Raw genomic sequence first — 14,874 nt, forward strand, 5'->3', positions numbered from 1 at the left:
TGGTAAACAAACGTAAATCTACTCGCCATTATTGTTCAAAACAATATAAATATTACATTAAAAACAATAAAGCAATTACAGCAAACACACGGTGCTTTAACCACCGTAACAAATCTCCACCGGTAACAAAAGCCCGTGTTTACACACAGCCGGCTAACCACAGCTCACACACGCCGAGAAAGCAGCAGAAACACAATCAAACTTACATAATTATACTTGGGAGTGAGAGTCGGATCATGTTTAATCCTCCTGGTAAACATGGTACTGAGGGAGAGCTGAATTCTGTTCCTCTCTCTCTCTCTCTCTCTCTCTCTCTCTCTCCCACACTCACATTCCGGCTTCATGAAACAGATTTCCTTCCACACACTCTCCAACGGTCCCAGCACAGACATACACAACTCACATGACTGACACCTCAACAACCAATCACATCACGCAATAACCACACACCGTAATCTGATTGGCTTTTAGGCCAAGTAGGCCCGCCCCTTACTCATAGGTTGGAGAAGCATTAAAAACACAGCGTGCTTTAAACTACAGTCCGCCTGATTTAATGACACTAAATACAAACATGATATAAAGTGATAAATGAAACTTTAATCCAGCTGTAGTTTGAGTGTCGGCTTAATTTTGAACTTTAGCAGCATATCTGTATATGACATAACCTTGTATATGACACCGGAGGAAGAGATTACACTTTGTTTGTACTGCACTTTAAACACTGTGCATTTATCTGTATCGTTTATTTCGTTGCTTATTATGGTATTGTATTATAATCTTTCTCATATGTTTGCATGTGCTATACAAAATAAATGGACCCATTAAGACAAAACAGTGTTAGGTTGAGAGTTTGAATCCTAGTTGTGCCATGCAGTCACTGTTGGGCCCTTGAGCAAGGCCCCTTAACCCTCTCTGCTCCAGGGGCACAATAGCTGACCCTGCGCTCGGACCCCAGCTTCCAAACAAGCTGGGATACGTGAAGAAAGAATTTCGTAGTACTGTACATCTGTATATGTACATATGACAAATAAAAGCATTCTATTAATTGTATACATGCACACTGTACATTTGTATTAGTTCTTTTTTCTTTTGTTCCTGTTCAGCTACTTGATAAATAAAGTATCTGTCTATCCATCTATCATATTAATAGACCACTAACCTTTGTTGCATTCTAAAACCAATTTTTTTTAGTGTAAATTGTGTATCAAATTTACACAATATATAATGCCACTTTTCCACTGCATGGTACCCTGTAGTACAGTATGTTTTTAAATCTGTAATCGCACATTAAGTAGTTGGATTTAATTCCCCAGCCGAGCAGCCACGGAGCACCTTTCTGTGTGGTTTGCATGTTCTCCCTTTGTCTGCGTGAGTTTTCTCCGGCTGCTCCGGTTTTCTCCCACAAGTCCAAAGACATGCAGTCAGGCCAATTGGAGCCTTAAATTTGCCTTAAATTTGTGAATGTGTATGTGTGAGTGTTGCCCTTTGATGGACTGTCGACCTGCCCAGAGTGTTTCCTGGTTTTCACACAATGAATCAGACCCACCATGCCCCTGACCAGGGTGAAGCAGTAGTAAAACAGACAATGAATAAATAAATAAAGCACAGTTTAGAGAGTGTAAAGTAAATGCATGTCAGGATTCATTACCAGTCTGCAAAACCTCAGACATCTTGGTTAACCTTTACACTCTCGAGAAGTAAACTTTACTTATTTAAAGCACAAGGCTACCAGGCTTTGTTAGGGGTATGTGTACTGGAAAGACAAATCAATCTGCTTTGTTTCCTACATCATTGATTTACATTAAAATTTAAAGTGTTGCTTCAGCTCCAGTATCGTTTTCTTCATAGAGTGGATTAGTTTCAGCATCACTCCGACCAGATTGCTGCACTCCTGTTTCCATGAGGACATATGCCAACCATTTTTCACATCCTACCAACCTCTCAACCATGAGCATAGAGGAGCAGTTCTGAAAATCATACACAGCTAAAGTTTTGTACTTTAATTATTTCTGCAACTGTGATTTTCTTTGTACTGTAACTGAATGATTAAAATAAACTTTTGGTCCAAAAACTATTTTTATAGGTCAAATATGTTTTTAACATTTAGTTACTTGATTGCAACTATGTTTGACTACATGGTGAATTCTGTCTATATGAAGAGGTTAGACTGAACCAAGCCACAAGCAATACTATGAAAAAAGCTCAGATCTCAGAAAGTGCATCATAGATGTTCATGAAAAACAGTCACTTGGAGCCATTTCAGGTCCCAAGATCATCTGGAAAAAACAATTGGCCATGCGTACGAATTTCATGGAACAGTAGTCTCTTTGCAGCACCCAAATTGTCACTTGCTCAGAACACATTTGTCCAAATAGTCAAATGTAATCCAAAACCCACAAGAAACTGGTCTACCAATAATTGCAATAGGTGTACTGTCAACAGTCAATCACTGTCAATGACAGTTTTACATTACTTTGGGTTCCGCAACAAAAAGCTTTTGCCACAAAATAGGACAAGTTGGCATCAAACTTACACTAACACTTAAAATGTGATTATTTTAAACAAAAATATCATTCTTCTAATATAACAAAGAACAACTGCAGAAATCACTGAATTCCTTTGTCACCCCGTGACATACTGCATCTTCCACGTCAATATGATCTTCTTACTTCAACTGTAGATAAAGTGATCTCTGAATTCTTAGCACATTCCACAAAAACAAGACTATAAATAAAACCCTGAAATTCTCTGTAATTCTCTATTCTCATGTTACCCAGACAACACAGACTATCAGGCAGATATTAAACGAGAAGGTCAGTCTTTTTTCACATACCTTGTGGTCATTTAGCATATATAATCAGAAACTGAACAGCATCAACATAGCAGCATGATATAAAAAAGATCAATACATCTTTAAACCTCGCTATGCTTTCATTGTACAACAGAGGAGCTCATACATGCATCCAGTGCACATATGGGCTGCTTTCTTAAAATGAAACAGAACACGATCATGCAAAACACCACCTTCAAGCTCACAGTAAAAAAATAATCACTGGGAATTTATTGACCAGGTGTAAAAACTAATCTCAGACACAACAAAGTGAATAAACAAGGTGCAAATGGAGGAGGAATGCAGGTGACACGTAAATGTTCCAGACACCTAAAACAGAGAGACAGAAAACAAAACAGATACACAGAAACAGTGCAAACAAACATATGTGCACAAAATACGATACATTGCTCTGCACAAGCAAAACGTACAGTGTAACAGTGCAAATGCACACGAACATAAATGCACAAGTGACAGTCACATCAGAATCACATGAAATGCATAGCAGAGATCTACAGAAAGAGAACCAGAGAACAAAGCTGATTGACAGTGTACCTCCCACTCCTTGGCTGAGGAGTCTGACGTCTTCTGCTCGATGTCGGCTTCCGGCTCATCGATTTTCTTCACCACCATGAATCCTGGCTCACGACTGACGCTCCCCATGCCATCGCCAAATGTCTCAGGGCTCCACTGGATAAAGAACAAGTACAGGTGGTCTGACCTGGACACACAGAAGGGTATGAGAAATAAGCCTTAAAAATACATAGACAAATCAACCAACAAAATCAAAGACAAAACCACATATACAGTGGAGTTAAAAAGTATTCATGCACTCAGTTGACACATTTGGCACTGTGCTAGCCCACCACCGCTGAGTGCTTGCGCTCTAAAGCACAAATCCCAAATCCCTGTACTATTGACCTGACCAGGAGGCTATCAGACACAATTGGCTGTGCTTGAAAGGAAGAAAGTCAACAATGTTTGTTACTGTCATTGCAAATGTGGCCTCTGCACAAGTGGTGGATGATTCGAAGGGCATAGCGTGTCTCTCTCTCTCTCTCTCTCTCTCTCTCTCTCTCTATCTATCTATCTATATTTAAGGTTGTTAAATGCAACCTTACATCATTATGGTTCTTTGCTGTATACAATGGTATGGCCAATAATACGTGGAGAATATGAGCATGTTGGACATCCCATTCCAAAACAATGGACATTACCACAGAACTGGCCCAACATTTGCACCTTTAACAGCCTCCACACTTTTTGGAAGCTTTTCTATGAAGTTTTATAGTGTCTGTGACAGTATGTACCCATTTAGTCAAAAGAGCAATCATGAGATTATTAGACAAGAAGGCATGGCTCACAATATACGTTCCAATTCATCCCAAATGTGTGTAATAGGGTAGAGATCTGACTCATCAACACATTTTATTTGAGCCTAAACCAGCATCACACAGATGTACACATGTATCCGTGAGCACAAAGTGACTCAGAACATGGTGACAGAGTGACCAGGCTTCAGACGGACGAGGAACACTGGGTGCTTGTATGACAAGAAAAGAAACGATTCACAGCGTGTCTGTGCATGAAAACAGACAAAGACGGCGTTGTAATGGCACTGGCAGGCAGAACTGATAGCTGAAATGTGTGAAATTATTTCTGGTTTAAATATAACTGTGTTTGAATTGAATTACGTCATTTTTTTGCGCTCTTTGATTTAATTGGCTGGAGACACACACTTCATGGATTTTAACAGGCTCTTAGAGGCTTCTTTGTCTTTTAGGGGGCTAAACTTGTTTAAAGATGTGATTCAGTAAATCCTCTCATAAACCTTCTTATAAAACTTGAGCTTTTAAAGAAGTAAAACATATTTAACTATCTGACAAAACGCATGGAATCACCCATCTTAAATACTTTTACTTTGAGTTTAGGTGTTTTAGTAATACACATAGCTAATAGGGGTTTAATATAAATTATATAAAATAAATGGTATGCAACAAACTCTGTGGCAACAGTTTGGTAAAGGCCCCATTGTGACCCGGTGCACAAAGCAAGGTCCATAAGGAAATGGTTTAAAAAGTTTAGTGTGGAGGAACTTGGGTACACATATTCATAAGCAAACTCAAAAACCACAGAGGAGTTGAGGCTGTTATAGCTGCAAATTACCAAGTTAATGTCCATGGTTTTGGAATAGGATGGGATCTGGGGTTCTGTCTGCACAGACCTGATTGGCAACTCTACAGGAAGTGGAGGTGTTCTTGTCAGTGCGCTCTCTGTGCCGGTCCAAAGTCCGCATAAAAATAGGTGAGTAGCGTCAGGAAGGGCACCTGATGTAAAAACTGTACCAAATCAGGTATGTGGATCAGATCCGCTGTAGCGACCACAAAATACGTGAGCATCCGAAAAAAGAAAAAAATGTCCAACAAGCTCATGGCCAAGTGTCCATATAATTCTGGCCATATAGTGAAATTAGTCTCACTTAAACTGACCTAACCATTTGTACTGAAGACAATCGTGGATCCACATGATACTTGTATTGCAGTTAAGTAAATGATGGCTGTGTTTGGTGCTAACTCACCTCTCCTGGGGTACAGAAAACCAGTACTCATGCTTGCGATCCCGCTGGGCATATTGCTGCATGGAGGCACTAGCGTTGGACAGAAACGTCTTCTTCATGGCCTTGCCCACCCGCAGGCACAGAAACTTATGGGATCTGGACATCCGTCTCTCTCTGGTTGCAGCCACACCTGAGTTGAAAAGTTCATGTAGAGGAAAAATTAAGCAGTATGGTTTCCTAATAAATGAGCAAATACAAGCGTACACTGCAGCCTAGTTCCTACCCTGTGGACTTTAATCCAGCTGCTGTGTTGTTACTAACATGTAGCTGCAAAGACATGTTGCTCACAATCAACAATAAAATGATCATGGTAATTAAATGCATTTATTTACATACTTAATACACAAGACATTCTTCTAAATTCTTCTAGCTTTTTAGCTCCTCTATGATGTTTGCTTAAAGCCTAGAAACGAACATTATGAGTACGCTGTTTTATTACTGCTTATTTTTTTTACAGAACATCACAGTCAGGAGTCAGGAGATGTGAGCAGTCGCCATTAATGCCCTTGAGATTGATAAGTCAGATAAGCCATGACTGAGATAAGCAGCTGGCTGAAGCTGGTGTTATCCGTCACTATCATGAAGACAGACATGAAGATGCCAGGTTGTGAATGACCAAAAACAGGCTACTGAACCATGCATCATGTGTTAAATGCAGTTTAACTGCATGTCTATTTGGTGTTTATTTTGTCATAATACTATACCAGTGGCACAGTGGTGCAGCATGAAGTGTAGGTGCTGCACAGATCTAGGGTCCTGCATTTAAGCTTTGTGTTTTACAGTGGGTGCACTCTAATCTGTATGAAGCAGTAACAATAGAATAAAATTATTTATTTGTTATATATACAGATACAGATATACAGTACAACTAAATTCTTTTTCCGCATATCCCAGCTAGTTTGGAAGCTGGGGTCAGAGCGCAGGGTCAGCCATTGTACGCTGCCCCTGGAGCAGAGAGGATTAAGGGCCTTGCTCAAGGGCCCAACAGTGGCCGCATGGCAGAGCTGGGACTCAATCTTTCGACTGATAGCCCAAAGTGCTACCCACTAGGCTACCACTGTGTCTTACTAAGGATAAAAAAGTTACTTAGGATCTACACACAATAAATGGTTTTAAAGTATGTAGACAACTGACCATGGATGGATGGGGCGCTGTTTTGTTGCTGATTGTTGCCCTGTCCAGAGTATTCCTACCCTGGACTAAGTGTTTCCGGGTGGAACTGGACATGGCGTGACCCTGAACAGCTGATGCAAATAAAAAAAATGAAATGAAAATGATTTGAATTAAAATGTAGGGTTGAATGTCTTTATGCTGTTGTTGCTCTTTCACTGCTCCCATGTTTTTTGGGGTCGCCACAGCGGATCACCCTGGTCCGCATACCCGATCTGGGACAGTTTTTATGCCGGTTGCCTTTCCTGGCGCAACCCTTCTTATTTTTATCCAGGCTTGGGATCGGTACTGAGAGCGCACCGACGAGTGCACCTCACAATGGTGATGCCCGACCGGCCAACAGCACCACTGCGAACCCTGGATCTCAGTGATAGTGGGCTAGCGTGTTTTATTGCTGTGTCAACCAAGCGTCTCTGTCGCTCCACTCTAAACTCTATATGTTCTAACTAGATTAAACAACTTTCAGAAAACTTGTTATGGGAAAACAGCTTCTATTAAAGTGACATCCAGCAAAACCTACTCTTTCGTCTCGTCCATTACTGAAATGAAAGTAGACCTCAGATTCGTTCATCTCACCCTGCATGAGCCATTAACCAAAAAGCCAGCAGTAAAGGAAGGGCTGGCATTTTCCGTGCGTTTTCTCCCTAACCACTCATAAAAAGGTCAGCTCTGCAGGAGACATTTTCGGGTAGCCACCCTGTAGAGCTGTACCACACAAGAAATCTTAATCTGCTAAAATATCAGCACACCGCCAGAGCTCATTCATTTACAGTGCGCTAATCAGGTGTGTGATTCGGCTTATTCTGTGCAGGCCTGCATCATCCGAGCAGAAACGTGTCTGTTGCAGGCACAGCCAATTATGTCTATGCTAGATGGCGCCCAGCCGACCGGTGGCAATGCCGAGTTTTGAACCGAGGAGTTCAGAATCTAGATGATTCTGGTGTGCAAGCGGAATATCCCGCTGCGCCACCTGGGTGCCCCATTCTGTTCTTTTCTTGACATTAAAGAAAATCCATAAAACAGAAGTGCAAACGTACAGAAGATTAGTCACAAAAAGAAAATATGCACTGCAGCTCTCAGCGCTGGTCTATTCTACATAGTTTTCTGTCGTGGGATGCTGCATGTGTGTGTGATGTTTATCATGCTGAAGGTTACTGTGTGATTTATCCGGCTGTAACAGATTAGAAAGTAGCTCCACACAAACTTATCACTAGCGTGCAGCAGCATTCAGACCTCAGCAAAGGCTCGCTGGGATGCTAACACGTCAGAGCACCATGCGCTAATGGCTAGCGCACCGCTTCTATAAACACTGAATGCTTTCTAATTAATATACATGACTCAGATAAAAGGTTCTGCTCTGTAATTCTCAGCAGGGCACTGAAACTGAGGAGAGACTGATGTGAGAAACGTTATACTGTGTGTGCATTACAGAGGCACTTTACTAAACACATTTCATTTTATCATGAACTTGTTTAGGTCAAGCCAGATGTGAAGGAACTCAAGTGTAAATGCAAACCAAAGGAGAAAAGCTCCGAGATGTACAACCAGAAATGAAAAGTGGTGTAATATGACACTTCCTCCAATACAACAGCACAGTGAATTCAATAATATAGAAGCAGATTATTCATTTTCATGTTGTTCCACCGCTTTATTCTCGTCAGGGTCATGGCGAGTCCAGCTTCCTTGAAATCATGTATACATGTAGACACCCAACTGGCCAATAGCACCAGTGGGCATTTGAACCCTGGACACTAGCATAATTTACCGTTGAACCACCCAAGAACCCATTCATTCATTTTCTTATCCGCTCATCCAATTAGGGTTGCGCGGGGGGGGTTGCACACACACACATTCACTTACAGGGCAATTCAGTGTCTCTAATTAACCTGACTGAATGTTTTTGGACTGTGGGAGAAAACCGGAGCTCCCGGAGGAAACCCACACAGACACAGGGACAACATGCAAACTCCGCACAGAACCTTCTTGCTGTGAGGCGACAGTGCTACCCACCGAGCCACCCAGTTCTTTTCAAATAAATACATTCTCATTGATTTTTAATTTGTATAAAGGTATGTAAGTGTCGTTTGTTTGTAAATTCGGGCTCGTCAGGGACAGTTTAACTGTTTACGGTACACAGAGGGAGACGTTAGCTGGCATGCTAGCGGGTTGTGCCGTCTCAGCCTCATTGGTTTGAATGGCCTGAGGCTAACTGTGTTAGCTTAGTAAGCAAAAACTGCGGTGATGTAATCGCTGTCGAAATAATCTGCCTTATAAGTCGATGTCTAATTAGAATTCTCTCTACTAAAGCTCATTAGCTTTTCGAAGAGACCCATTGTGTAGATCTTAAAGCTATGTAGGAGGCAGAAGAAACATCAGTGTTATGATTGGTGAAGGTAAATAAGCCTAACCTTTACCCAAGATTAGCACTGCACTCTCTCCATCACAACTCTCCAGCTGTTATAACAATATGCAGGTGCGAACAAGATTCGCAATAACCTATAAAATCTACCACACATTCAGGTTTTCTTGAGCATTGAGTAGTTCCTAAAATCTTAAGAATAAATCTTCTCACCCTCTGCAGATCCGAGCCTCTGCACGCCCCGGCCTGAGATGTTCTCCCTCTCCTGCTGTGTGTGCTGTACGTTTTCTCTCTGTTCCTTGGCCTGTTGCATAGTGTGAAACTTCCACATCTTCCTCAACTCCTCCACATCTGACTCAGAGTCCCTCTTGCCCTTTTGGCTGAGTTTAGTCACGTCTGGGTTGGGTTCCTGACCTGTACCCTGCGTGACCCTGGCAGTGGACCTTTGTGAGGTTTGGGGCTGTGGCTGAGACTCGGGTGTTTCCTGCTGCTGGTTGTTTGTCATTGTGCTTGCTTGTTCCTGGTTGTTGGGCTCGTCTAAGCTGCTGGCTGGCTGTTCTCCTCCCTCCCTCTCTGTCTGCTTTTCCTCCTCAGGTTTGGGGTCTTCCTCTCCCTCTGGTTCATGCCTGATTGTGTGGATGGATTCTGAAGAAGACTTATCATCGTTCTGGAGCTGGTGGGTGGAAGGCTGCTCCTCCCGGATAGGTGAGAGCTCGGGTTCGGTAAATACGTCTTCAGAGAGCGAGGCGTCTGTGCTGCGTGGGGCAGTGCTACTGCTATCATGCGCCTCTCGCAGACGCAGCTCTGCTTGATGGGCTGGTCCTGAGAGCCATGCGTCCATGTCTCTGCATACAAAAAATTAATGTTGTTCTTATACTTGTTGTCTTTATAATGCTTGATCTCAACGTTTAGGTCACATTCAGATCTGGCAACTCAAATGAGCAAGTTAAGTTTAAAGGTGACATAATTTATTTTTACTAACTGTTTCATCCTGGTTACCAGCACTGTGGGTCTGGTACCACACCTTTATTAATTAAATAACCTTTATTAATATAGAAGTAAGGGCGGTTGTCTCACAAGGGCAGAGACTCGCGGATCTTGAAGTCGGTGATCTCCCGGTACACGGCTGCAGACTGCACCTCCTCCAACGGGCACATGATTCCGTACTCCTCACAGCCACGCTCCTGCACCAGTGGGTCTGACCGGTGTGGGTCGAACATAATATTGTTGGGTGTCACCAGCAACACTCCACTTACTGCCCCCTAAAATATAAAATTATAACAACACATTTTACTGCTCATTTTATTCACATAACAACTTTGGGGTGATTTTGCAAACTATGGGGAGGAGGGAACACTATCTGGCAACAAGCATTGCATTGTGCATTAACAGATACCCGGTGAAGGTTATTTACATTCAGATTTAGAAAGCATAGCGCCTGGTCTATTCATATTACGCATTACTAGTAGTTCAATTAAAAACAAGCACCTGCCTTTAACTACTGTATACTAAAAACTATACTATCCTACCGCCACAGAGAGTTTAAGCTCTTAAGTTAACATTTTAATGATGCTACCAGCCTTGCCTGGTGCTCAAGAAGAAGCAGCTGGTGACAGTACACACCACTGCTAGGACCCCAGTGGAGAGAGTGAATAGCTTTAGTACCCTGAAGTCCACATTACTGAGGATCTGACCTGGACTCAACACATTCAAGCTCAGGTAAAAAAGCCAGACAGTGGTTCACCTGAGAAATTTCAGGCTCCTTCCAGTGATCCTAAAACGTTCTATTCCGGGAGCATAGAAAGTATTCTGGCTCAGAGCATCTTAGTGTGGTACGGTAACGGTTCTGTTCGTGTCCGCAAAGCACCGCTAAGAGTGGTGCACATAGCAGAGCGCATCTTCAGGACTTCTCTTCCCTCTCTGATATTTACATCAGGCAATGCAGGTTCAGAGCTGTAAAAATAACCAAGGACTCCACCCATCTACCCAAGTAATTGGCTATAATTTCCAATAACTCCTGCAAACGAGGAAGTGCTCGAAGTCTGACAGCTAAAACTGAGAGTCTCAGGAGGAGCTTTGTCCCACAGGCCTTCAGACAGCTCAACACAGACATGCCCACCACACCAACCCTGCCAAACTGAAGCCTGCGCACTGCATATTCACATTCCACTGCACATTTGACATTTGCACACTAATTAGTTTTTTTTTTTTTTTTTTATACTTTTTTTCCAATATTTTTTTTATTTTAATTTTTGTCCCAACCAAGTTGGGCTGGATTTCACATTTCACTGCATGTTGTATACTGTATATAACTGCACAGGTGATAAACTGGCTTTCTTGCCAGTGTGAAAGTGGTGCTGCTAGGAAACTGGAAATGACTACATTGGGAGAAAAAGTTGGAAAATACCTAAATAAAAATGCCTATTTGAGCCACAGCTTTAATAGTGTTGATCTATGTTAAACAACTCTATTTACATCTTCCCCAAACTAGCCTAATATTTAAGCAGGCAATATTTTTAGGAAGCAGCACTATTGGAATCAGCCCAGGAAGTCTGGACTGAATTGAAACAAATCAGTTCATTATAACACAGGCGAGACACTACAGATTTCTCGAGAGAACTCTACCCTGCCGAAAAAACAGCTGCTCAACAGCTATATTTTAAGCAAGAGGGGTGGAAATGCTGCTTACTAGGCATTTTTTTTCATTGTCTTATTGGTGGCTTCAGTGGCACCGTAACAGAAAGTGTTTGATTTGTGTTTTGGTGTGATATTGGAGAGATGTTTGTGCTGACTTGCCTTGCCGTCTGTGATGTACTTGCAGTTGATTTTGAGGAACTTTTCGGTGAGTGCTTCCTCTTCCTCTGATGTAGAGGAGACAACACGGGAGTGCCGCAGGGCCGAGAAGACCGGAGGTGCTGAGACGGGGGCGTCTGAACGAGGAGCTCCATCAGAGTCCTAAAAGAGAACGGTAAAGCAGGAGGCGATGACGTTCCTGATCCACTTTGATATAATGATTGGCAAAATAAAGCTTTTAAATATAATGTGATTTTTTGCCGCTCAGGTGGCGCAGCGGTAAAAAGAAACGCGCTGCAACCAGGGCTGGATTCTGAGAAGCGTCGTATCGAATCCAGCCTTGCTTTACCGGTTCGAAGCTGAGTGGCTATATGAGCAACGATTGGCCGGTTGCTCATGTGGGGGGTGGGACAAAGAACCGGATGTGGGTCTCTCTCTGTCAGAATGCGATTGCGTTCTCTGCCGGCTGATTGGAGGCGCTTACACAGAGATGGGAGGGGGTGCCCTTAGGGTGTGTCTCTCCGCATGCAACGCTAGGTGGCGCCAAACTCGTCAATGTGTGGGTGGCAAAGATGCATCTGGCTGCTGCTCGTGTTTCGGAGGGGATACGGGTTAGCTTCAATCACCTCCGTCAGGGCAGGGTTCGGCATAGACAGAGAGGAAGCACGATGCTAATTGAACAATTGGATGCGCTAAAAGGGGAGAAAAAGGGGTAAAAAAAAATAAAAAAAAAAAATAAAAAAATATATATATATATAATGTGATTTTTTTGAGGCAGATTTTGTCATGATGCATACAACTTTTATTTTATTTTTATTTATTTATTGTTTACAAAGGTGGCTGTGAAACTGAATTGAAACATCACAATGGAAAAACTCAATCATGAAAGAATCGTGATGTAAAACTCCAAACTGTTTAAAAATCACACACTGTATGAAATACAGTAAAACTAATCCCACACTCACTTAAGAGCACATGTAATAGGAAGCTCGGGTAGGAAAGCAGTCTAATCATCTACCCCACCACCGATAAGACCTCAAGCTTTCAAGCTTTTGAATTCCAGGCGGAACTATCAACCTGACTGGGTTGTGTCTGAGGGAGGGAGGTCAACAGGGTTTTACTGTCACTGAACAGTTGAGATCTCTGCTCCCTGGTCCAGGCACCTACACTAGAGGTGGCTACAACGTATTCACAGAGATCAGAATGTGGTTCTCAGTAAAAAGATGTAGCCGTGCATGTCCTGATTGGGTGTGTGGGGCAAGAACGTCTTTGGTAAAACCCACAATAAAACAAAGAAGAAAAATGGGCAAAGACACATTAATTTCACTCTTTCAGTCAGTTACAAAAAAGAAAACAGGAACTGCAATGAAACACGTTCCTCGGAAGTGTATGTAAACTTTTAACTCATATCAATAATATATAGTATTTACATTTTTACATTTTCAGCATTTAACAGATGCTTTTATCCAAAGTGACTTACAGTGCTGTGGCAGTATATTGTCTAAACAAGTGAGGTTTAAGGGCCTTGTCCAGTTTTAGAAACAGTAAGAGTTTTAGTTTCAGTAAGTTTTAGTTTCAGTAAGAGTGGTGTGTTCCATCTTCACAGTTTTACTGACTCCTCTCCATCAGCTTAATGTACCTTTAGTGGGCTGAGTGAAAGAACAGGATAAGGATAAAGGAAACGATATGTTCTGCCTTTAGAGAAGATGAACTGGTGAATTTTCTACCTACAAGCTACTAGGGAAATGAGGAGCTAAAGCAAGGGTCGGGAATAAAAGGATAAGCTCTGGGAGTGTGAACCGATTCATTTGTGGATAGTGAGCTAAGTGTAATAAATGGCTGTTCACCACATGAAAACAATTCTAAAATCTGAAGTAATAAAAGCAACCAGCAGTCTAGGAATCGTAGCGGATATAAGAGCATTGACAGCTATAAATACTAAATATACTCACATAAAATCCAATATGGGAAAAAGCTCTTTAAAAACAAATACTGAGTAAATAAAGTAAAATTTACTGACACTTAAGACGACGAAACAAAAAATAGGTAGTCGTATCTGCAAAGTCGTTCTTCTTTTTCACACTATCTGTGCATGTCTATGCATATGATTTACAGGCTAATGAAAATGCTGCTAGCCTCCCCAGCGCTCAGCAGCTCCAATGCAGATCACACAAGAACCGTCCCTGTTCCCAAAGCAGAACGTTTAAATATGCTCGTTTATCTGAATGCTAATAAAGAATTAAAAACAGACTCTGAAAGAGAATTAGATATTCAAGTGAACTTAACTCAGGGACACTCAGACAGTGCTGCAATGCATTACACTAGCTCTCCACTGCCGAGACCCAGGTTTGAATCTCAGCAGAGCCACTGACCCGGTCGGAGAGTCTGGTTGGGCAGAGCTGGCCGTGTCTGAGGCAGGTAGGGCTGGACGCAACAACAAATCCTACTGCACTGCCATGAACAACGGAGGAGAAATGCTTGGAGTATAGAGTGTTATTTTGTGTGTGTTACATCTCTGAGTAGAAATGTGCCTGACTGGCATCATGCATAAAAATAAACTCTCAGGGATATTGAGAGCAGAAAGAAGGATTTTTTGATTCATTAAGCTATTACACCTAAAAAGTGTAAAAGATGCTCGTTCACCCATTATTACTGTCTGAATCCTTCCTGCCACCCTGTTTAATAAACAGCTAAAAACCTCCTACTGCTCTAATAAACAATCAGTGCTCTGGATGCTTCATTATTTATTTCAGACGGCTACCAGACGCACATCTGAGGATGCATATCCCAGCCTTACGTAAGTGTGTACGTGTGTGTGTGTGTGTGTGTGGGCAGTGCTTGGGTATTCAAGTGTTGGAGGCGCTCAGATCATCCAGTGCAGACAGCTTGGTCTGAGAGTGGGATGTTGGTATGCTTGGAAGGCAACCTCCTGCCCAGGACTGTCTGCTGCACTCTGATACACAGTCCCACAGCGACACACACACACACACGAAAGATTCAGCGAGCTCACTTGCCTTAAAATTATGATAAACAATAGACAATCAGTCTAACTACACAATGTGATGTTCAGTCTGTGACTGTATGTGATTCAGTATTTACTGTATT

General features: G+C 42.2%; 1 protein-coding gene across 4 annotated transcripts in view; it reads right to left on the bottom strand.

Annotated features, from left to right (window-relative positions):
* Nucleotides 1-14,874, bottom strand: part of oxr1a (oxidation resistance 1a) — a 143,874-nt gene that overhangs the window by 17,011 nt on the left and 111,989 nt on the right. For all 4 annotated transcript variants that reach the window (XM_062985922.1, XM_062985921.1, XM_062985919.1 and 1 more), the window contains 5 exons: nt 11,773-11,931; nt 10,054-10,238; nt 9,190-9,821; nt 5,409-5,577; nt 3,386-3,551 (listed from right to left, as the gene is read on the bottom strand). In XM_062985922.1, the coding sequence (XP_062841992.1) occupies nt 3,386-3,551; nt 5,409-5,577; nt 9,190-9,821; nt 10,054-10,238; nt 11,773-11,931 (1,311 nt within the window). The remainder of the gene's footprint in view (nt 1-3,385; nt 3,552-5,408; nt 5,578-9,189; nt 9,822-10,053; nt 10,239-11,772; nt 11,932-14,874) is intronic.

Source organism: Trichomycterus rosablanca, chromosome 23, assembly GCF_030014385.1.
Source record: "Trichomycterus rosablanca isolate fTriRos1 chromosome 23, fTriRos1.hap1, whole genome shotgun sequence".
Lineage (NCBI taxonomy): Eukaryota > Metazoa > Chordata > Actinopteri > Siluriformes > Trichomycteridae > Trichomycterus > Trichomycterus rosablanca.